At 41.4% G+C, this 25,191-nt stretch overlaps 1 protein-coding gene across 1 annotated transcript; it reads right to left on the reverse strand.

The window, feature by feature from the left end:
• MCOLN3 (mucolipin TRP cation channel 3) lies at nt 1-23,385 on the reverse strand. Its single transcript, XM_060232129.1, has 14 exons — nt 23,229-23,385; nt 16,800-17,029; nt 15,796-15,963; nt 13,308-13,461; nt 12,308-12,392; nt 12,133-12,229; nt 10,205-10,304; nt 6,352-6,464; nt 6,112-6,261; nt 5,623-5,724; nt 5,369-5,491; nt 3,664-3,870; nt 2,133-2,263; nt 1-1,014 (listed from the first exon to the last, which is right to left on the reverse strand). The coding sequence occupies exons 1-14, from the start codon at nt 23,287-23,289 to the stop codon at nt 1,008-1,010; spliced, it is 1,728 nt and encodes a 575-aa protein (XP_060088112.1). The 5' UTR covers nt 23,290-23,385; the 3' UTR covers nt 1-1,007.
• Between the last annotated feature and the right edge of the window lie 1,806 nt (nt 23,386-25,191).

The raw sequence follows: 25,191 nt of genomic DNA on the forward strand, positions 1-25,191 counted from the left end.
TGCCAATTAAATTTTTACTCTTCACGTCAGTATCAATTAACTACAAAGTTTAATACAATAACCACTACAGCATCTTTCTACAAAAAGTGAACAGTACATAATGTTTTCAAAGCTTGTACACAGTACATAAAAATACCTTGCTGTTCATTCAGCACCCTGCTGTGATTACTGCTTTTACATCTGAAGTCTTTAAAAGTCTATAAAATTTTTTCCTTTTTTTCTTGTCTGTTTTCCAAGTAGCTAAGAGGATAGCAAATAACGCATCTAAAAAATCTGCGTCAACATCAAGATTCTGGGCCACTGTTTAGCAGCTTTAAAATCTAAAACTGCACAAAATGTTCAGAACATATTTCTGGTTAGTTCTATGTACTTCCTCTTATGTTATTGCAAACAGTCTGCACCTGTTTAATATGGACAGAAATACAAAAACAAGTATTTTACACTACATTTGAAAGAAAAAAGGCATTCCATTTTACTGTAAGTCTCTCTCTCTCTCTCTCCCACTTCATTTTCTTCTTGTTGTCTGGACAACAATGGTTGGTGCAAAAAACCAGAACATTCAATTCAATGTGTTTTAATCCTTGTATTTTTGTTGACTCTGGACAAAGCACTGTTCAATATTGTCAGCTGAACAACAGTGAGGCAACTTGAGCTTCCAACTATACTAGTCTTTGCAGCTAGTATAGCCATGTACAGAGAACTGTAATAAACAAAACACCTTGAAAAAGCAATGTGTGTAAGACATTTAGTGGACATTCATCCAAACATGCCAGTTGGGCTGAGATCATGACTACCATGCAGTATCACAGGCATTTTTCCATTGCATTGCTCTTCACTACTAGTGAATGTCATAAGTTAACTAGAACTCAGAGTTTATATACAGTCAGATTAAAAATTCGCTATATAAATGCTGCAAGAACATTAAACAGTGGAGTTTTGTGCCTTATGTACAGAACTTTGCAATTAGTGTGTAATCCAGGAGTTTTCAATTATTCTTGTCAATATGTTTAAGACCTAAAAAAGAAAAAAAAAGCTATATCAAAGAAGATTGTTTGAAACACAGAGGATTTGAGAAATTATTGGTCTTGATACACTCAAATCATTTCAATGAACCGCTGAATAGAAGATGATCATATTGGATTTATATCCCACCTTATACTCTGAATCTCAGAGCGGTCACAATCCCCTTTACCTCCTCCCCCCCCATAACAGACACTCTGAGGTAGGTAGGGCTAACAGAACTCTTACAGCAGCTGCTGTATATACAATGTTCTGAGAAATAGGAGTCACATTTATAATTATACAAAAATATTGCTATATATAGAAAAGACACATTGTGAAGTTATACGTGTGACCCTATATGTTTCAGTGATTAACGTTTTGTTGCTCATTTGGGTCCCCTCCTGATGAGTCCTGTACTCCATTCTGTTTATGAAACAAGTAGGAATCTCCTAATTTTTAAATCATCTTTAGAATATACAGAGTGATTTTAACCTCACCAGATTCACCCACAACTAGGTGAATTGTATACTTTATGTAAATTTCTATGTAGTGCAACATCAAAAAGCAGGAACCAACAAGTTCTGCATAAAAGTTTTGCATTAATATGGCTTGTATCCATTGCATTATATGTTGAAGTAGCGCAAAACACTCATTAGGAGTACACACACTATTATTGCTAACAATCAGAACAGTTTTACTTTTGCAGGCCACACATTTTAATTGTTTTTTCCTCATGCGTTTTACAGAGGACTGTATACTGTTTCATCTGTCTCAGTAGGCACTGTTAACGTTGCTGGAATGTGCAAGTTCTGCATACTGGGAGGGGGAGATGTTGAAACTGTAAAAAAAGTGTTCACAGGCAGAACGCAGCTGCAGATGAGTCTCTTTGGTGAAGACAGGCAGGTAGATATACAATAAAGAATGCTAACAAAAATGTAAAGCCCAAAACAGGCACAAGAGAAGATGATTAAGAGAGGTGTTGCCAGTGCACTAAATACGGTATTTAGAACTGGGAAATGGGAGTGCAGAATCAAGATGGGATACTGTTTAAATGCACAATGCACAAGCAATATTTGCTGAAATGTATCAAGCATCCAAAAGCTGGTTTAGGCACCTTCTTATTCACTAACCTTTTACAACAACAGAAGAGTGTTATGGGACTCTCTTCTTCTAATCGGTACCTTCCTGAGTTTGGTAGATCTTTGCATTGTGCTATAAATGCATGGAGTTCTGTCTCTGGAAAGCCTTCTTGCTGGTAATGCTGAAAAAATGGTAGTATTATTGGCTTCAATACACTCAGACTGAATACTACGGCAATAGATAAAATTTCAGTTCTAACAGCTGCTGCTCAGCATCACTTCTTTGTACAAAATTATTGCATGCAAGCATACCAGATGGCAAAACAGGTGAAGGAAGAAGGTTGGAGTAGATTCCAAAAGAAGAGATTGGATTTATACCCCACCCTTACAATCTTCCTTTCCCTTGCCCTCCCTGCAACAGACACTCTGTGAGGCAGTTAGGGCTGAGAGAGCTCTTTCAAGAACTGCTTTTGAGAAAGCAACTTTGAAAGAACTTGTGACTGACACAAGGTCGCAGCTATATGTGGAGGAGTGGGAATCAAAACTGATTCTCCCACATTAGAGTCTACACTGTTAACCACTACACCAAAGTGATATAGTTTGTGTTTTTAAAATGACCCCAGCTTCTCCCCCAAATTAGCTGGCGATTAGAAACTGCATGTATGACATCCTCAAGCCACTGTGGAAAGCAAGGTCAAGCCCTCAGCTACCAGAATCAGGCTGAAAGGAAGAAAGCAGCTTTCTGTGTAGTTCTGCTTCCCCCACCCAGATGTGAGGAGAAACTGGTGTCTGAAGTATGCCTGTTGTCAGATGTGCATTTTCTCTCTTTCTGAACACAGCTTTTTTAAATGCCATACTTTTAGGGGTCACTGGCCTTGAAGAACACACCCCTTCAGCATGTCTTTTCCAAGCCGCATACCCTCTGCAGCTTCTCTGAACACGTAAAGACTTCTAGCTCAAGCAGAAGAGCAACTGCTGCCATCCCCAGAACTAGCTTCACAGAGAGCCAAGCACTCCAGTCCAATAAAGGACTCACTTATGGAATCAAGATTCCATGTACATATCCACATATCATTAACTGGATCAGGGAATCACATGTACAAATCAAATGTCCATCCAACTCAGAAAGCACGGCAGTCCAGACAGACAGCAACTGCTACCAGATGCTCATATGAACATACATGTTTTATGTATGCTCATGCAGTCAGCCCTGCCCATCTCATTGGGTCTACAGCATCTGTTCCAGCCACATAGAATTTATTCACAAATAAGCAATACCCATATAGTAGGAGACTACTGAAAAGATTCTCAATTTGTAGACCTAGAACACGATTTCTTTAAAATAACATTACATTAAAGCAGGACATACTTGATACTTAGAAATAAGGATACATGTCATGGCATATCAAACTCAAGAAATGAGAATGCCAAACAAGTATTTTAGATTTAACATTGTATAAAAGTGCCCAAAACTATCAGGAGAGGAACATATACAAAGATTACTGTATCAGAGAAATCAGATAATGCCATTTTTAGAAGCACTTGTTCCATACTCCCCCTCCAAAAAAACCCTCAAGCATACCTTAACAGTTTCATACGTGTCGGTAATAAGAGCAATGAAGAGACTCAACACCATGTAGATAAACAAACTGATGAAGGAGTAGAGGTAGATCCGACTAAATAACCAAACCAAATAACTTTTCTGCTGCATCTTTTCAAATGTAGCAAACATGTCGTCTCCATTTATTAAAGAGAAGAGACATTCAGAAACCATATTCAAAGAACGGAACTAGAAAAAAAAGTGATCCAAACACACAAAAGTTCAGAACTTTTGAATACAATCAGAAAGTTGGTCAGAAACACCAGCTGAATATTTCTGCAACGGAACTGACTCTTTCATACTAAGGTATTTGGACAGGCCACTCCATTCTCCCCCCCGCCCCACACACACACAGATGAAGTGGGGAGAAGGGGTGGTGTTGGCTGCCAGTTGGCAGGAAGCTGGCAGTTTACACACACACCAGGGCCTGATGCAGGAAGTGTGAGTAGCCCAAGGAACAGGACCTGCTTCAGGCTAGCTTTCCCTCTTTGGCCACAGCAACAGGCCAAGCAATAAGCAGTAAGCTGATCCCCCATAGTGGAAGCAGAGCAGGGAAATGTTACTTCAATGGTTCGTGGATGCGGCGCACCTCTTTCAAGCAATACAGAAGGCTGGGCAAGGAAAAGCATGAGTCGTACACATGTGACAGCTCAGGGTTTGGACCCAGGTTGGCCTTGTCAATAAGATCAGGGATGCACAAAACAGAGGAGACCTGACTTCTGCATTCCACCACTTGCTCACACTGCAATAAACTCTGGAATGGGGTTTTGGCCTGTGTGTGCTACAAGCCCTATAGAATAATGAAAATAAAGTTGGTCCTTTGATTATCCCAGTATAATAATTAAAATCTAGGCTGAAAGAACCTTGTGTTTTAAAAAAGTATGTTTCTAATATTATTTTAATCCTGTCTTCCCTTTGGAGTTTAAGGCAGCATGTGTAGATCAATAGATGTCTCCCTTTCTTTTATCCTTCCAACAACCCTTCAGGATTGGGCTGAGAGATGGTATAACCTTGGATCAGTCAGTCAGTTATAGCAATTGAGGGATTTAAATATAGATTACCCTGGTTTGACCATTTATTCACTATGCCAGCTCCATTATCTGTATGTGTGATGCAAACTAGCAAATGCCTATTCTGCATATTTCTGCTTTTTAAAGGTTTACTATGCATAATTTATTCCAGTCTTATTAACTGTAATGGGAACTAGTTGGTGTTTCTAACCACCACTAGAACACTGAAACAACTACACACAACATGACCCCAGTACCAACATAGAGCTTCTGAAGTGTTAGCAATCTATTCACTTTCAAACTACTGTTTACAGTCATACAGGATAGAAACTTGATTTTTCCCCACTGTAAATGAAAAGTTTGACAGATTCTGAAATCTGAACCCAGTACCATATTTTGAACCTTTTCTGCATTCCCAAGAAGTAAGAGAATACACATAGCTACAGTTAACATCAGTGGGAACATTTTCAGGACTACATGTTCAGTAGTAATTATTTTCATAGCGTGGTTCAGAAAGTGTTTCTCTCTGGTGAGAAATACTATCAGCCCCTACAAACATGTTGGTAGCATGCTTATTTCCATATATTCTGCCTCCCCCAAAGTATTTTTAAATGGAACAGTTACACTTCCGAAAGGAGTTCAGATAATTTCTATGCGAGATTATAACCATACAGTACCTTAACATGATATGGACCCAGTACAATCCAGCCACAGAAACAATAGCCCAAATAAATCATAGCAGCACAACAGCAGAATCTAATTACATTGGGCAGCGCTGCACGAAGGGTCAAAATTAGAAGCTGCAAAAAAATGAGAGAGAAAAAGACACCCCCCCCCCCCCGGTATCTGTTAGACTTTGTCCAGACATTCAGTACTAGGTAGCAATATAAAATAAAATGCCAGCATAATGGAGATCCAAAAAGATTCTTACATTATACTTCTGAAAGAAACCTAGGTAGCGAATCACTCCAAGCCACACAAGCATGGTAGAGGTGCCCAACAGGATACTGCAGACATCATAGCTTGTTAGACTCTGTTTCATAGATAAAAAAGAAGAAAACAAGAAAAACTGAAAGCCCGTTGGCCTTTTCTAGATCCTTTCCTGGTCGCAGACCCAGCTGTATAAGGGTGGTTTCAGTGACCCAGACAGCAGCTGTACTGAGGGGCAGGAAGATGTTTTAGTAGAAAAGCAGTATAGCAGGGTCACTCAATAAAAAGGGAAGATTCTGAATGCATTTTCGACTAGTCACAATTACAAGTAGAATTTGATGGATATACAGTGTTTTAAAGGCAAACAATTCAGGGCCCAATGTACATATGTATGGTATTTGAAATATGTAACCTAGAATTCTAGTACACTACAAGGAGTTTGAGTAAGAAAAAGATATGAAAAACTGTGTCGTCAGTGCAAGCATCTTACCTTTGCCTGTATTTCCATCTTCAGCGTAGAACCAGTTATAGTTAGAACATCACTAACAATGATCATGATATACCATCCATTGACAAATTCCATCTGATCGCTGAAAGATACTTCTTTATTATAATGATGCAGAGAAAAGGCCACAAATTCCTAAAGGGTGAAGGTGAGAGAAAGAAGAGAAATTGTGACTGAGAAGCTGGTTAGGCACTGTATTAGGAAACTGTATCAAGTTTAACTTACCCTTTGTAGACGAATTCCTCTAATCACAGATCGTGTGCAAAGAACCAGTGATGCTGAACATGTCAATATGACAAAAGCATCAAAGATCATCATGTAGTGGGTATTCTTCTGTACTAAGGGGAAAAAATCAGACATATGGTGTATTTTTTTTTTAACAAATCTTGCATCCTCCTTCCCACCAGCACCCATTATTTTTATTTATATTCCACTTTTTGTTCTCTCGTGAAGCTCAAGGCAACATAGAAAGGCAGTGTATCATATCTGCTTAGCAAGATTACTGAATTATGGTTTCCTACTGGACCTCAGGACAAAAGTGTGTACTTCCATCTATGTAGGCAAAATGTTGTTCATAAAGTAGCCCTGATCAATTAAGCAAACTAGGAAGAAGTCTTTTACAGGAGTTGACCACCATGGAAGAGAGACTGCAGTGCTCAGTGATATTGGAGATTACAGCACAGATAGGTATGGCCAAAAAAAGTTTGCTTGTTGATCTAACAATCACCGTTCTTCAGCAGAAACAACTTCAAAGGGAGACTCCAATATGAAACAAGAAACTAGATCAAGAGGTTTGGTGCATTGATTCCTTAGTCATTACAGGTATCAACAATCTTGGTATAAGGCAGAGGTGTCGAACCCATGAGGGCTGGAACTCACATAAATGTTACTTTGTCAGGCCGGGCCATATGTGCTATAAAATGTAATGTCGGGTATAGAAGATAAGCTTTATAAATGACACAGGCAAACCCTATAAATATTTTTTTTTACTCAAAACACAAAAGCAATTGATTCCTGGGAGTGAAAGCAATTGATTTACTGGGGAATCCACAAAAGCCCCAAGAAATTAATCATATGCAAGACTAGGGTTTTTTAATGGATCCCATAAAGCGGTGGGGGTGGGTGGATAATTTTACATTTCTGTACAAATTAGTTACTTTTTGTATATATAGGTAAGTCATCTTCCTTGAAAGTAAATAAGGTAACTTTTCAGCAACAACCCATATGCCCAGCCTCAGCAGCAAAGCTTGATCCATCTCTTGATCTATGTTTCCTCTCTTAACACAACGTACCTGAGGATCTCAAAAAGGCACAACCCATCAAGAACCCTGTGAGACGGGCCAGGCTGAGCAACCCAGACAATAAGTTCCTGGCTCAGGAGGAGGGGAGGTCTGAACCTGGCTCTCCCAGATCCCCTGATTCTCAGTTCTCATCCCACCTGCATTTCCCATAGAAGAGGCTGGGCTGAGGGGAAGGTGTGAAAGCGAGGCTGTTACTGAAACCTCCAAAGGGTGCTTTTTGCCCACCCATGACCTCTTTTCCTTCATGAGGTGAGAACAGGTGTGGGAGAGAAAGGATGTCACCATTCCCCCCCCCCAACATTCACTCTGCCTCCTGGTTCTTGTTCAGACATCAAGCTGTGACAGCAGCACCCCTTTTCCCCTTCACTGCTCCTGATCCTCCACTCATTTCTGAAGCCAGGACAGTTTTGCCCTCAGAATGGCATGTTCAAGACAACCCAGCTGCCTCCCAACCCACATGCTGACCCTCCTCCTCTCTCCTCTGCCAGCCCTGCTCCACATGCCCACTCTCACCAACCTTGATCATAGTCATTGTTTGATGTGGCAGTTTCAGCACCAACCACTTGGCTCTGTAGTGGCTTCACCAATTCCTACTGAGCTCTGCTCAGAGATGTGGGGGGGGGGAACCCACACCTCTTTTTCCTGCTTTGCTGCCATTCCCACCGCACTGTTTTACCTCAATCTCATAGTCCTCCCCCTAGCAATTCCCTTTCTATTTCCTGACAGCATTAATCACATATACCTCACTGCATGTGTCCACTTGCCCCCCTCCCCTCAAGCAGCCTCCTGCGTTCCCTCCCTTGGACAGGCCAGTTCTGGCCCTCGGGCCATATGAAGAAGAGTTGCTTTTATACCCCACTCTTCACTATCTGAAGGAGTCTCAGAGCGGCTTATAATCATCTTCCCTTCCTCTCCCTACAACAGACACCCTGTGAGATAGGTGGGGCTAAGAGAGTTCTGAAAGAACTGTGACTGACACAAGGTCCTCCCAGCTGAAGAATCAAACCTGGTTCTCCAGATTACAGTCTACCACTCAACCACTAAATCAAACTGGCTCTCAGGTAAGTTTGACACCATCACTCTACAGCCACTTCTGGTGTTAATTATCTTACCAAAATGATAGAAATGACCTGTTACTGTTAATGGTTGCTGTACTTTCCTTCTCTTGCATTTAAATTTTTAGTTATTTCATTTCATCCTATACTTTCATCAGCCTAGCTGTTTATATTTTCCCACATAGCATTATAATAAGTGTCTGCCAAATGAGGATCCACAACCTGCATCAGACCAAGTGGTCTTTAGTCCACACAGTGTTATGACAGAATAAAATGTTAATTTTAAAGGTGCCACTATATTCCCATTTATTTAGTTTGTCAGATTGTTCATGAATTACAAATCTACATTAAGATGTGGTTGATCTTAGTAGTTGACAAGGTCATGCTATGTCTTCATTGAAGGATCTGTAGAGACTAGAAATAATTACTGCTTGTGTGCCTGTCACTGAAAAGCAGTAGTCCCACTTAATCTCCTCCTCTCTTCCTCCTTCCACTGGCTTGGATCCACCAGAGCATTCCCACAAATGAAATTATTTCAGAGGGAATTTTGGGCTGCAGTGGAAGGGGGAAGGTGCAAAAGTCACATTCTGCATGGAAATCTTTCTATCTATGGAAATACTCTGGTTGATCCAAGCTACATCTGTAACAAAAAAGCATGTGACATGTTACCACATGGTAAGTTTCTGTACCCTATTCTGCCTGTTGGCTGCCATTTGTAGAGATGGGAGATCAACACCATCTTTGTGGTACTTGAGGGCAGTGTTCCCCCTAAGCTCAGTTAGTGTGAGCTAGCTAACAGTTCTTAGCCTCCGGCTCATATGTTTTTGTCTTAGCTCAGGAAAAATGGCCCCAGAACAAGCTAATTTATGGAGTAGCTTACAACTTTCATGCCAGTAGCTCACAAAGTAGAAATTTTGCTCACAAGACTCTGCAGCTTAGAGGGAGTAGTGCTTGGAGGTTATTCTCATTTCTCGTTATCTTGAACCAGGTCACCAACACATTGCTGGTTTTTGTACCCCTAAGTATGGGGCTTGACAAGAGGATAACAGAGGTTTCTCTTGTGAAGCAGAGTATTATTTCCTCTAATATTTTTGAAGCTCCATCTGTACGTATGGCAGCCACTCCTAAAGAGGAAGGTTGGCTATGGCCCCGCTGGAAAAAGGACTCATTACCACAACTGTGAGAATAGGCACTCTGAGGTACTAGGCAACCCTCATGACAGGGGAGCAGTGATCTCCCCACAGCCTACCAAAGATCTCAAGGGCCAACAGAATGGCTAGCTATATAACAATTTCACTTTGACAGTAGTTCCATATGCCACTGGGTAATAAACCTGCATTTGCCAACAAGTGGAAAGTAGCTAATTCCTAGAGCCCAGGATAAGTACATAAACCTTTGTAAAATGCAGATCTTGTATATTACATTTGTATAGGCATCCATATCATATTTTTTGTGTACTGCTTACAATCAACATGTGAAGCAGGCTCAAGACATAAGGCCTGCCTCCTGAAATTGACATGCATCCACCCATTCTAAAGATATAGTGGCCTGAAGTATAAAATCAGACTCCACCACCCCCATGCAAATCTTATCAAGAGGAACCCTGTATTATCAGCATGATAGTGGCCTGTGAAAACATTTGACACGTTTCTCTTTTTTTGCTTTTTAATTAAAAAGATTAGTTATGGAGCAACAGCAAGTATATGTAAAATTGGTACTTACTTGACCCAGAAACATGCCATTCTTTGCATTCCTTAATTGCAATATCATTGTCGAGGCTTATTTTAATTCTTCCACTATGTGCTTTGTTATCAAACACTATCTATGTGGGGGCAGGGGGAAAAGACAGAATAGTTATTTTTATATAGAAATCTGTGAGTGCATATACCATATTGGCATAACTAAAACTGTATTATTAAAAGTCTTCTTAACCTTCCCCCACCCCTTGCTTAAGTCTTACTTGTTTTCAAAGTTTTGTTCAAAATGTGGAGCTCACAGATATTCATGCATGCTTTATGCTATTTCCTACATGGAAAAGTTTTACATGTAAATAATGAGCAACTCCTTTACAATATCAGTTTTTTTATTTTAAAAAGTAAGTCTGTAGCCCTCCTGGCTGAAAGTGTAAACCTGAAAAACATGGGGCCAATGCTTCCAAGTCTCAAAAGTTAAACATTGCCAAGGAAATTGAGGTTCAGTATTCTGCACAGCTCCTTGACTGCCCCCCCCACAGTCCCTGTTACTGTGCGCCTATACTTCTACTTACTAATCTTCCCCAACAACATTTACTAAAGAAAGGAAATCTCAGGAGAAGAACAATTGGTGTGAAAAGCAAATTTAGACTACAGAAAAGAACTTGGGGAGCTGAGGGAGGTACAGATAGAACACAGCTCTTGCCTGAAGGAGGTGGAGACAGAACACAGCTCTTGGCTAATGTTAGCTATCCCTCCGTACATATTAATAAAGACTTGTTTTTAATAAACATTTACAAATAGTGAACTGAACTTCAATATAAAAGAGCAACACTGCAGTAGCACCTATGAACCTATGAAGCTGCCTTATACTGAATCAAACCTTTGGTCCAGTATTGTCTTCTCAGACTGGCAGCGGTTCTCCAGGGTCTCAAGCTGAGGTTTTTCACGCCTAATTGCCGAAACCCTTTTTTGGAGACGCCAGGGATTGAACCTGGGACCTTCTGCTTCCCAAGCAGATGCTCTACCACTGAGCCACCGTCCCTCCCCCACTTTAAAGATTAACAAAGTTTATGGCAGGATATGAGTGGAAACTCATGAAAGTCACAAATTTTGTTAAGTCTTTAAGGTGCTACTGGACTCTTGCTCTTTTATACTGCTGTAGATAGATTAACATGCAAGCCATCTTGAACTTTCAATGTATATTACGTATTTTATTAAAATAGCTTCTAACCCATGTTTGCAGCCCAATCACTCTCAGCGACTTAAAAAATCAGACCATTTAAAAATTAGTAGCATTAATAATAGTTATTTGTTAAAAGTAACACCAGCAGTTAACAAGAACAATCCTAAACATTCCTGCAAATAGATTATTTAATATAGCAATAAACCATACAAAAGAAAAAGCAGGCAATATACAAGCAGCATCAATAATACGGAGATCCAGAGTGTTAAAAGGGGATTTTAAGCACTAGCAAAAAAAAGGAAAAATAGAAAAAAAAATTCTGAATAAAAACCCTGGATAAATAAAGTCTTCAGGCGGTGCTGAAAATTCAGAAGGGTTTGCTCCAGCTGAATTTGTGGAGAGAGGGAGGGGGGAGAGAGTGTTCCATAACTCTTCAGTACCACACTGGAGGCCTTGTTTCCAGTGAATTCCAATTCAGACAGCATACAAAGCCTCCAAATAGGTTTGTCTTAGAGTATAGTAACAATAAAAGATATACATCTCTAAGCTTTATATAACCAACTGTTAATTCTTGAGTGCAGTCTAGCCCCATAAAAGTACTGTTTACCCCCTTTTCCTATAGAGTTACAAGAGGAAAGGAGGAGCAGTCATGGGACTGCCAGAAGAGGTGCTAATGTGAATCTGGCTCATCATTCTCATCTCCTTTACAGAATGACCTTCAGAACAATTGGAACTCTACAATATGGGAACTTTTCATCCAAGCTTCTACTTACTGTCAGGGTAAAATCATAGCAATCTGGAAGTTCGTGGTGACGAACCGTCTGAAGATTGATGGCCTTCAGTTTGAACGTGAGCTGCACAGTCACAAGTCTAGAAGACAGTTTGGCATTTTATTTCTACCATTACCAAGCAGGTGCACGAATACAAGCAGTTAGTACTGCACCTCACCTATGGAAGTCAAGAGTGAAGTTGAAAGCGCCCCTTCTCAGTGTCCCATTTTCCAGTGGCTGCATTGGCTCCACATAAAAACATTCTGCAAGAAGAACACAGGCACAGACTGCATGGGAAGCCACCTGGCAAATCACAAGGTAATGTTAGCTTTAGATAGAAGACGGGCAACTAGCAGTCAGTGTTTCCTCTAAGATGTGCACATGAGCAGCTACTCATTAGCACAGGAAGCCCTGCTCAGCAGCAATCCAGAGCTGCACAGGGTCTTGCACTGCCCATTGCCCATTTTAAGATTACAGCAGTTATATTCTGCTCAGGATGTGAATGTGTCCGCTCAGTAGGGGGGGGGGGGGGATTAGAGGGAATGTTGCTGGCAGTTCCTTGGCCTTGCAATGTTTCTAGTTCTTAACGACCCTAATGCATTTTAATTACCGTAGGTTCTACAATGTTTTGCTCATTTCCTTTGTAAAGAAAGGCAGCTGTAATTTTTACATTACATGTAAGTTTTACTGTACATGCATTCTAGACACACATATCCACTTCTTGATGGGATCTTTCAAGTTTCTTGGCTCTCCAAATTGATTGCAAATGCCACTTCATTTCTGTCAAACACTTCATATATATGTTTTCAAGTCAATGGCTGGATCCAGGACAAGAAGCTTATAAGGACCAGGAAAAGACTGCTGATTTTCCTGGTGTTACCCTCCCCCTCACAGCAGCCATCTCAACCTCTAGGAAAGTTTATTCCCAGGGTCACAAGACTCACACATACTAATAATCCCAAGGGTTGAAACTCTAAGGTGAGGAGGAAGAATCCTTTCTTACCACATGTAAGAAAGATTTTCTTCTCATTGAAAATACTCTGTGCATGAATAGGATCTGCACATCTCAGAAATCTACACAGATGTAACTGAAAAAAACACCTTGTGCTACAGGAAATTTCATACCCTAGAAAACTTTTATTCTGTTCAGCACTCACATGAGAAGTTAGGAACCTCACCAGTTTCAATTGCTGGATCAATATCAAAAGTATCGTTTCCAGGGCAAATGGTGCCTCGTTTGTAGAAGTACTGGCATATTGCCATGGCTGTCTCTTCTGCTCCTTTCTTCTCATATGCATGATTTCCAACAGATATGTTGCGCAGCTGTAAGTACTAAGACAATTACAACACTAATTAACACCAACAGGGCATCTGAGGAAATTATTAACATTTAATCAACATTTGCAGGCCAAATATTTAAAGCATCCTGTATAGATTGAAGCCCTAGTCTATTAGCTTAAGTGTCTTTCAGCCAAATAATATATATATATATATATATATATATATATATATATATATATATATATATATATATATATACACACTTTAGTGGGTTTTCCATATACTGTTAGGATAAGAATGGACAATTTTCTCTCTTAATTAAGATACAACTTATGAAAGTAGGTATGTTGCCTTCACAAAATGACAATTTCGCTTTGTTTCACTGATACACAGTGAGGCAGCAGATAATTTGGGCCATATTGCTGAGGTTGCACCAAGTGCATTTTGAATTGTGGTAGCTACCCTATTGGCAAGAAGTGTGCAGAATCCCATTCTGGAAATTATTTCAACAGAAGTGGTGGTGCTGCCTAGTTGCCCCACCAAATCAGAAGCTGGAGACAAACCAAGGGTTGCATCAGATGGACTTTGGTCAGATAAGGGAATTCTTATATTCACACCAATGATGAGTTTTGCCAAGTTTATAAGACTGGGTAGCAAGACAACAATGGAAGTATTTCAGAAGGCTAGGTTTCACTTGAATATCCATGATACCTTGATTCCAAAAATCACTTAATAGTGAGAAGATCCAGACTAACATTGCTGTAAGCACAAGGACTTCCACTCAGAGGACACAGTTTTTGTATCTTTCCTTTCCACAGCAGTCTGAATACTGAATAATTTCAATATACTGCAGGGGGAGGAAGGCACAAAAATGTGTTCAATAGGTGGAAGTCCTTGTACCTACAGAAATGTTAGTCTGGATCCAATCTGATGGTTTATGAATTGGCCCATGATCCATTATTGAACAAGACTTATCACTGGCTTTGACTTCAGTAGTCTTCTTCACTTAAAAGGTCAAAACAGATGAGATGCTGCAAGATCTTTGACTGGATGTCATCAGCATCTTTTAAAAGTTGATTACAACTTCACATGGCCCCAGTCTATATCAGAGCCATGTAGGGAATAAAGAAGGGTTTTGCCCTTCCATCAGTGCATGGTTTCCCAAACTGAAATCCGTTTCCTCATGTAGTTACAGGATTCTGAAGAAGACAAAGATGTCATATTTCCTTTTTTACCAACAGCAGCTGGGGAAGGGGAGCAAAGTTCTAGGAGTGACTATGCATGAGCAGAAAGGCCAAAGCCCCTTTTTTCCTCTCCATATGAGAAAAACACAGCTATAAATTTGTCTTCTAAATACTGTGATCTCCTTCATGTCTTGTTGCAGCCTTAGCGCTGCCTGTTTTGTTTAAATTGGTGAAAACAGATTACACACTTTTGTTCAATAAATGTCCACTAATTGCATTTTTGAAGTAGAAGTGTAATATGCTTGGTTTCAGTTTAGCAAATAAACTCATCTTAATCCCAACAAAACAGAGGTGCTACTAATGGAGGGAATGTTTAACACAGGAATTGGGATGTGTCCTGTTCTGGATGGGGTTGCACTCCCCTTAAAGGAGTAGATTGGGGGTGCTGCTGGACACAGGTCTCCTGTTAGATAAAAAGATAACATTGGGACCAAGGGGCCTTTCACAAACTTTGGCTACCGAGCCAAGTGCAGACCATGAAAAAAGATATTGCTACTGCAGTGCATGCCCTGGTAACATCTAGATTAGATTGGCCTTGAAGACTATCCAGAAGATAACAGTTGGTAAGGCCTGCTGCAGACAGAATGCTGACTGGAGTGGGTCATAGGGACCACATCAATCCCATCTTGTTCCATCTAGACACTGGCTCCCAGTTTGCTTCTGTGTCCAATTTAAGGTGCTTGAATTGACCTTTAATGTCCTATACAGCTCAGAGCCAGCATACGTGAAGGCCTGCTTGCTCCCATATGAACCTACCTTACCACAGCTGTCATCTTCAGACCCCTTCTTTGGTTGCCGCCCCCACCATCTGGCAACTGGAGGAAGGGCCATCTTAGTCACGACACTAAAACTGTAGAACTTCTTGCTCAGGGAGAGTGGTCTGTCTGCCTCTATCACTAACATTTTGTTTTGTGTAGAATTTACTCATTAACACTTAATAGCTCTTCTCATTGTGTGTTTATATGTTTTATTTAACTGTTTTAAATACCTTCTATATATTTGTATTTTAATGTTCGCTGCCTTGGGACCTCAAGTTGTGTGGAAAAGCAGCATACATATTTTAAATTTAAAAAATTGTTTTGAGGCATTTCAGGCGCTGCAGGAGAGCAGTACAACAATACAAACAACAATAGATAGGTACCTGATTTATTGCAAAGAAGATCTGATCATAAACCTCCACTTGTGTGTACACTGCATAGGTGTCATCCATTCTGTCCGTGTAGCCTTTCAGAAAGAGGTGTTTAAAAGCCACTGTGTTTTCTTCTTTAAAAGCAACCACCATCTGATTGCTTAGCCCAAAAAAAACCAGCTGAAAGACATATGAAAACCACAATAGTTATTGTTTAGATGCCAGTCAAAGTTATTTTTATAGCAGTCCTAAAGTTGCACCTTCTATCATAAGGAATGTTCCTATAGGCAAATATTAGATATCGGATTTTTTGTATGACTGGAACCCCTCATCAGCAAGCAAGAGGCCCTGCCTTAGGAAAAGCATGCTCCAGAAAAACAGAAGCTTTCCTCAGCTCTATTGTTTAAAACCAGTGCTTTTTTGTTATTAAAAAAGTGTTGGTACTAATTTATAAGGCTGCACCAATTTCCACCACTTCTCCCCTCACTCTGCAGATCCCCACTGTACTGTTCCTGAGGGTCCACCCTCTCATTCTGTGGCTAAATGGGGCAGGCCACTGAAGGATCAGAGTCCTTATAAAGATGCTGGTACTCAATACTGGTGATTACTGTCACAAAACAAAGGCCTGCTTAAAGCGATATTGTGATATTAATCTAACTACATATTAGTCTAACTCTCCCATAGAGTTTTCACATGAAAAGGGGTAGTTTGTTAGCAAAAAAAACCTTCTTATATTACATACATGATATCTTCTCTTTACCACCTGATGGCGGCACCCAAAGAAATTTTCCTCCTATCATACTATTAATATTTGAATAAATGTAGATCAGAATTTTTCTTTTTCTACCATTCAGAACTACTTGGATATGCATTTCTCTCAAACAAAAGAAGGCATTAAATCAGCAGTTTTGAATTCATCTTCTAAATTCAATAGCTTCTTGGACTCATGTTTCAGAACAGGAAATAATTTACAGAACTTCAGAAGATAATTTACACTAAGGCTTTCCCAGCCTCACCTGGATGGTAACCATCGCTATTTTCAGAAGCTGTATCCCAAGTTTCCAGGGCTTTCGCCCTCGGGCCCAAAATTTTTCACAAGGGTTCATGAAGAAGAATTTAAGTTTCCTTCTCAGCTGGTCTTCCAAAAGCAATTCCTGACAGATTGAATGTTGTCCTTTATAGCTGTAAAGATTTTCATCATCATGTGAGCCGCAGCTGCTCACGATGACTTCAGGGTTTTCCATTGCTGGAATATATAAAGCATGGGTTAAGGCTACAGACACAGTCCTGGAATGACTAACAGAACATTATTCACTTATGTCTATGGACATATCTAAAACACAATTTGGGACTAGTCTCTTTAATGGATGGATAGCAGATTACAGTGAGATAATCCATGTGCATGTATCATAAGGGCCAGCCAACTCAGATGATCAGGCTTTTAATCATTACGAAAGCACAACGGGAATAAATGTGTTAAACAAAGAAAACACATTTCATCCAGAGTTCCCACGCTTCATTCACAGAATGCACTATTTTTGGAGCCATGCAAAGAAAACATTTTGCATAAACACAACATTTTGTATAGTGTACATCACTTTCCCAGGTTTTTTATTTGACCGGATATACTTACATTTGTTTATTTCAAACTGACAGTCCTCTTTTATTATACCCGGTGTGAAGACTTTTTAAAGCAGAAATGTGGTTCTTACATTCTTATTATGCTGAGAGGTATTTCGTTAAGCAAAGGAATTTTGAAAGCTAATGACTATCACCTTTGATTGCATATGCTTATTTGGATCCTGCCTGTGTTCCTTGTTACACCTACATTCTTGGAAAGACACAAGCACATGCCAGTCCTCATCTGCATACAAGCCCAAGATATCATTGCAGTCTTCATACTGCACCCTTTCACCAAAATAACAGATTCTTTAAATCCTGGAAAACTAAGAAACACTTCCACAAATTACTATAATTTATTTCTGAGGTCCTCATTGAAGCAGCCTATAACCCTGTATTTCTCAAATTTCTTACCAGCACAAAAGATGCGTGTGTGTACATCTTTCTGCTAAGTAGCTAGCTGAGGACACCAGTCTTAGCAATAGGATGAGGTGATGCCTCCCCTGCTGCATGTGTGCAGTCCAAGAAATGGTACTAGTCCAAGGGGGTTCATTCATCTCAAAGTAGCTTTTGAAAGGGCCTGAATGGCTGTAGATGACAAGGAAATAGTTGGAAACCTGACTATGCATGTGGAACTCTTTATCCTATCTTATGGGCTCCAGAAAATATATTCAGAAACATATAAAAACAGTTCAAAGACATTGAAAAAACCTACCTTAATTAAGTTTCCTATGCGCTCTGTTTGCAACACAAAGTGTCATACAGATGCTCAGGACTGAGATGCCTTACATCGAGCTCCCTCACCCCTATCTCTTGCATAGACCATGTGAATTATTTAGCATTTTACCTGCAGCAGTGGCAGAAACATGCCCACAATGTGCTACTGGACTGCAGCACACTAATTTCCAATCAGGTTCTACCCAGTCCTAAGCACATTTGCTCACCATTTTCAATGGGAATGCCTCAAGTCATTCTGTGGGACTCAATTCTGAGAAACAGAATATACTTGCATTCACAGAACGAGATGGTTATGTTTCTCTTGACACACTGTCCTAATACAGCTGAGTCTTCTAGGCTCACTGTACATATAAAATAGCAACAGTGCTACAAAGAAGCAATTTTTACTTCCTCCTTGCTTTCTAGAGATGGACTGTAGTGACATAAGTATACTTATGTACTGCACATGCACCAAGGGTTGAATCCAGACTAAATTGGCAATTTCCACCAATTTTCCCTTTCCACCAGAGATCCTTCTCATGTAATTCCTCAGGGGCCCCTGTTCTCCTGGAGCAGCATTTCGGAAGAGGTGGAAAGCTTGGTCTGGATCTCATCTTGAAACCAGAATTCCTGAATTTATTTCTCACTTCTCAATCCCCTCCCCCCCCAAAACCAAAACATTTTAAGTACATTAAAAACTCACATAAGCAGCTGCACATAACTACAAGGCTGAATAGGTATCTGACAAGCCTTCATCCTATTCATCCTATACATCATGGCTGGCAGAAGAAATGACAGGTCAAAGGTGCCACTATCACACTCCATCTATCACATCTCTGCCCTTCTTCCAGTCAACCAAGGGCTGTGTAGACAAGTCTTTCCTCCTCCATTTTAACATCACAGGAACCCTGTGAAGTAGGCAGACTGGCCAAAGGATACCAGTGTGCTTCTTGACCAATGGGTAGGTTGAGTCCAGTTCTATTTCTTTAAAGCCCTATATGGCCAGGGGCCAGCATACCTTCAGGACCACCTCTCCCTGCATGAGCTCCATAAGTCTTTGCGATCAGTGACCCAACAACTTTTGGTAATACCCTGCCCCAGAGACGTCCATCTGGCCTCGACGAGAGCCAGAGCCTTTTCAGCCCTGGCCCCTGTCTGGTGGAATGAGCTCCCCCTGGAGATCCAGGCCCTGTGGGATCTGCTTCAATTTTGCAGGGCCTATAAAACAGAGCTCTTTCACCAGGCTTTCAGCTGAGGCAGTGGGCATCACTTGTTACCAGCCTCCCCCCTTTATTCCATCCCAGTGCTATGATCTGCTGGACCCTGACAATAGGCCATGTCTGTGAGGCAGAACCTGCCATTTTAATCTCTGTTGTCACTCTGTAGTTTTAGATTTTATATATTTTAAATTGGTCTTTTTTTTTAACTGTTGATTGTTTTTATGATATAACCTGCCCTGAGCCTGTCCTACAGGAAGGGTGGGCTAAAAATCTAATAAAATAAATAAAATATTTGGACAATCTAACCATGACATCACACTAAGTTTGCAAGCTTAGACAAGGGAGAATTTTCTGCTCACCTTCAACACTGGGAATATGACAAAAATGTGTAATGCAAAGTTCACTAGCTGATGGACACCTCCTGTGTTCCCCCAGTGCTTCTCTAAAGGATGTGATGAGCAATATTTATTTTTCTTTAACAACTACAGATAACAAGATTGCTGATATGAAGTTAGTTTCAGAGGGTAGCTGTGTTGGTCAGCAGTGGAATAGCTAGATTCGAATCCAATAGCACCCTGAGACCAACAAGATTTTTTGGGGTATGAGCTTTTGAGAGTCAAAGCTCCCTTTGTCATACACCTGATCTGAAGAGTCTTCTAGGACAGCTGTCCCCAACCTTTTTGGCACCATGGACCGGTTTTGTGGAAGACGATTTTTCCATGGACAGGGCGGGGGAGGGTGATACAATTGTGCACTTTATTTCTATTAGTTTGGTGTAGTGGTTAAGTGTGTGGACTCTTATCTAAGAGAACCAGGTTTGATTTCCCACTCTTCCACTTGCAGCTGCTGGAATGGCTTTGGGTTAGCCATAGCTCTTGCAGAGTTGTCCTTGAAAGAACAGCTCTGGGGAGAGCTCTGTCAGCCCCATCCACCTCACAGGGTGTCTGTTGTGAGAGAGGAAGGTAAAGGAGATTTTGAGCTGCTCTGAGACTCTGAAATTCAGAGTGGAGGGCAGGATATAAATCCAATGTATTACTACTACTACTACTACTGCATTGTAATATATAATGAAATAATTATACAGCTCACAGCCTGGTTGCTAACAGGCCATGGACCAGTACTGGTCCACAGCCCAGGGGTTGGGGACCCCTGTTCTAGGACATGCATGACATGGATTCTGGGGGTCACCAAACTATTCTTTAATGACAGCTATTTCTGAGTAATGAAAAATACCCCGAGCCACTAAAACAGGGTGTGTCAGTGTAAAATTTCTTGTTCATATATTTAATTTGGAGTCTTCCCCCCTTCATCCCAGCTAAAATCAGGACTGGTTTCAATTCCCTATGCACAGAGAGACATGGCAGATCAATTGAGCATTCCAAGCAATTTGAGTCTCAAAAGAGTATTCTGTCCTGTAGACTTCTGCCAGGTTTTCTAGGGGCTGCACAGGCTGTTCTATAGCAGTGAGCTACCAATAACTCTCAAAAGCTACCTGCTGGAGATTCCTGCATGATGCATTCATGGCTTCCAAATTTTCCCTTTTATTTGAATTTGAATTTTTATTTGCTGTTAAATACAAGCAGAAATTGTAATTTTTTAAAGTCATGGCCCCACAGATAAAGTGTTTAGCAATTTTATGACTACAGTTCCAAAAAAGTTTCCCATAAGCCGCATTGCAACACGCTGAATAAAATGGGACTTATTTCTGAGTAGACCTGTTTATGATTGCTTCCTAATTGACCAATCCCATTTCTGAAGCCCTAACATCCAAATATTGAACGAGGGATTGGCTTTTCATAATCCCAGTCTGTCCTATCTGCAAATTAGCATCTCAAAAATTATAAGGGGGGTTTCTAAGGTACATTCCATGCATGCCGCAGTGTTTGGCATGTTCCCATGACAGTTTACATTATCCCTATTCAATGTTACCATGTGATTACTGAGTTATGTTTTTTCACACTTCCCATATGGTTACCTATATAGTTCAATGGCGACCATATGCTTTGCATATAAAAGGTTCCATGCTGAACCCAGCATCTTCAGGGTTGCCAAAGATATCAGCAGAAGCCCCTAGCAACTAGCTACACAGCAGGGCCACATATCCCCACTAGGGGGCATTCTACAAATCAAAGGCACAGAACTTCTTGGGCAAATGAAGGGCACAGGATTTTAGGCAGCCCCTAAATACAGCGGCTTTTGGCAGTGAGGGGATGGCAATTGTTTTACACTGCTCACCTTGCCCCTCTGGATAGAATCTCAGATGTATCACCCAGACCCTTAAGGAACTAGCTCACAGCAAACAGAAACCAAGCCCAGCATTAAGTATTTGGCTGATAGCCATCAGGCACATGGGTCTAATTGAATTATATGCATATATTAATGGAAATTAATATCAATATATTAATAGAAATGCATGTATATTGTATGCATATATTAACAGAAATCCAGTCTGAAACATTTTTATACCCTCAGTTTTTACTTGTGGCTTGGGGGCATTCAATGAAAATGTTTTTGTACTTGATAGGTAGTAGCTGATTAAAGGTTAAGTAGCTGATTAAAGGTTAAGAACTAATAAAGTACATGGTAATTGGTTAGATTTATCATTAGCCTGGCTCAGTACAGAACCCCTGTTATATACCCTTCAGTATTTGTTAATTTTTCATACCACCTTCCCCCCCACAGCAACCTCAAAACAACCTTGCAAGGTAGTTGAGTATATGGCAACTCATCAAGGCCACTTAGCATCACACTCAACCAGGATCTGATCCTGGGTTCCCCACAAGGAGACCCAGTGCTGTATAGTGAGAAACAGATTAGGATCGAAGAGACTCACATTCAAATCCCCACTCAGCTATGAAGGCCATCAGGCTAGTTATATTCCCATTCTTTCTTCCTCTCTCTGGAAAGGGCAGTGTGTGCTACTCCGAAATGACTTGACGGATGGCTTCCCCAGAAATGTAGCCTCTGCCCACAGCACTGAGATAATCAAGGGAATGCTTTCATAGGCTAAATTGGAAGGCTCTCCGGTTAATCTCATCACCTTTCATTTTGTAGGAAGAAAAGTTCTTCAAAATTTGTGTCCATTCACCACTACAGAAACAAAGCTTCTCTCTTTTCTATGCTGAACAATTCAAAAGACTGTTTACCAGCCTAGAAACAATAGACCTTTATCACATTTCAGTGAGCAGCCTGCAGCAGCAATATAGACCCCAAATCATCAGCATCCCCAATGAAATGGGATCAAAAACTGTTTTTTTTTAAAAAATAGGCACATGTAATTAGCGTGCCACCTGACTGAAACATAACTGGTTAGCTAATTCTACAGGACTGTTCAGTCTTCCTTCATAAAAGGCAAGTCTTAGTTTGGAGCCAGAGTTCATGGGGCTTAACACCATCACCTGTTACTACTGTCATCTCTCCTCTATGTTAAGCCTTAAGGGAATGCACAAAGTGTGCTTCCTCTATCACTGCGAAGCGACCAGAACCCATTCCAGGTCAGGGCATTTAGGGTTGATGTGTGGCCCAGCGTGGGCATCTAAACAGGCTTAACTCTCCCGAATGTTATAACAACAGGAAAGCAGTTTACTTTAGTCTATATTCCTCTTTCTCCTACGAGTTTCCTAACAGCTGTTTTTGTGTCGCCGCAATTACCAAATTTAAAAAAATTACATTTTACTTGCTGATTTCTACGCCCCTAAACTCTTAAAGGCACGGGAACAAGCCCGGCCAGTTCGCGATCGGGAGACAACTCTAATTCCTAATCCAGTCTCAAGTCAGCACAAGGGAGAAATATTTCCCCGTGATCTTTATAGCCTACGGGATCTTATAGCAAGAGTTTCTCGGGTCTCCTTGGACAAGGAACGAGAGGGCAAGCAAACCGAGACTGACCTTTCGAAGGATAACGAGAGAAGCAGTGCATTTCGCAGCCTATTTCGCCCTTCCCTTCCATGAGCTCCTTTCCCTGACGTGTTTTTTCCCTTCAGCCGCAGCAGTCAAGGAGCCTACCCAAGTCTGATGACTGATTTACTTAAGCAGCCGCGCTGACGGACGTAAGTGGCGGGGAGAGCGCTTATTAGCATTTTGGCGAGGTGCGAAAAAAGGGACACCTGATACCTGCGATGAGGACAGTGCACCGAGACCCCACTCACCTGCAGCCGCCGCCGGAGAAGTGCAGAGTCACAGGGAGGCGGCAGCGCCTCAATGGGAAGCCGGCGTCATGGCCGTGTGCGCGGGTCTCACCGGCCCGGAGCTCTTGAGAGCTTCCACCCCGGGAGCCGCGCAGCGCCGAGTCCAGAGTTGCGGCTGCAGGGCTGCCTCGGTGTAGCTGCTGCGGCAGCCGCGCCGGCAAAGGCGGCACGTGACACCAGGAGGCAGCTCCTGCAGCCTCCGCCTCCCGCAGACAATGTGATTAGATCCCCAGCTCCGACTTCCTGAAGCCCGCCTCCTCCTTAAAGAAAGCAGGCGCTTCCCTCTCTCTTGGCCCTGTATAATGTATTGCTGCTTCGATAGTCCTTTGGGTATTGCTTCTTTGGGAACAGACCGGCGATCCCAAGCCTGATCCAGCCTTTCCGCGGATGCCGCTCCCCCTCCACGGCAGGCGTTATGTTCTAAAAAGCACTCCTAAGCAACGGTGCTATATCTCTCTCAAAAGGTGCCGCACGGCTGTTCCCGGCCACTCTGAGCACGTCCTTATCGGTCTGCTGGTTTGAAATGAGATGTGTGCAGCTCTGAGCCCAAGATTTATCTACCAAAGTTCTTGATTATTTCATTTATTGTCAAGGATCATTTAGTTTTCTCTTTCATAACGGTTTGAACAGCGCAGCGTAAACAAAGGATATCACTCGCGTTCATGTCTTTGCTCTTCTCTCCACCCCCCCACCCCCAAATCACTTGCTGACCGTGAGCCAGGCTTCTCTCTCAACCTAACCAACCTCAGTTGTAAGGATGAAATGGAGGACGTAAGAAACATGGGCACGGTCCTAAGCTTCTTGGAGAAGGGACAGGAATATGACAGGCAAACAGACCAAAAAATATAAGATGAGATCTCACTGCCGAAGTAATTTAAAGGAGTATCAAAACTGCTTCCAGGTTAAATAGGAACTTGAAATTTGATGCACGCCAAGCTCAAGAAACTCTGAATAATGGAAGAGTCTGGAAATGGAGTGTTTTTAATGTCTAACCACTGGAACATGCAAGGAACTGAGGAGGCCAAAATCAATTATTAAATAATTCCCCCTTCTTCACCTTAATGCTGCATCCTAGAAAACAAACTCTTAAGATTACCTGAACTTTTCTCCTTTGTCTTCCCTTTCCTCCCATTATGCCTGACAGTCAACTCTTCTTGGAGCATGCTCAGTCTTCATTAGGCCTCTTTGTTGTTGCAGTTATTGTATGACAGGGTGTCAGACTCATTTGTTATGAGACCTTGTTGGGCCAGGCCATGTGTATCATTAAACGTAATGCCAGGTAGCAGAGATATAAACTTTATAAAGCACACAGACAAACACCATTAAGATTTTTTAAAAAATAAAATAAAACACGCTTAAAGCATTAGCACTCGGTGGTCTTAAAGGCGCTTTCTTTGTATCTCTCCCATGGGATCCAGGGAACTGGGCAAAGGAAGCTCTGGCTCATTCCTTCCTTCCCCAGGGGAGCCTCAGCCAATAGAAGAAAGAGAGACTTGGCTCAGTAGCTCTGCTGTGTGACTGAGAGAACCTGGCAAGGCAAGCTCTCCTTCCCCCCTTTCCTCCCCAAGGGAAGAGCCTCCGCCAATGGAGATAATAGAGGTTTTGCTCTGTAGCTCCTGTGATTGAGCAAGCTGTGATGCAGAAGGAAGCAAGAGAGAGGGAAA

Source organism: Heteronotia binoei, chromosome 2 (genome assembly GCF_032191835.1).
Source record: "Heteronotia binoei isolate CCM8104 ecotype False Entrance Well chromosome 2, APGP_CSIRO_Hbin_v1, whole genome shotgun sequence".
NCBI lineage: Eukaryota > Metazoa > Chordata > Lepidosauria > Squamata > Gekkonidae > Heteronotia > Heteronotia binoei.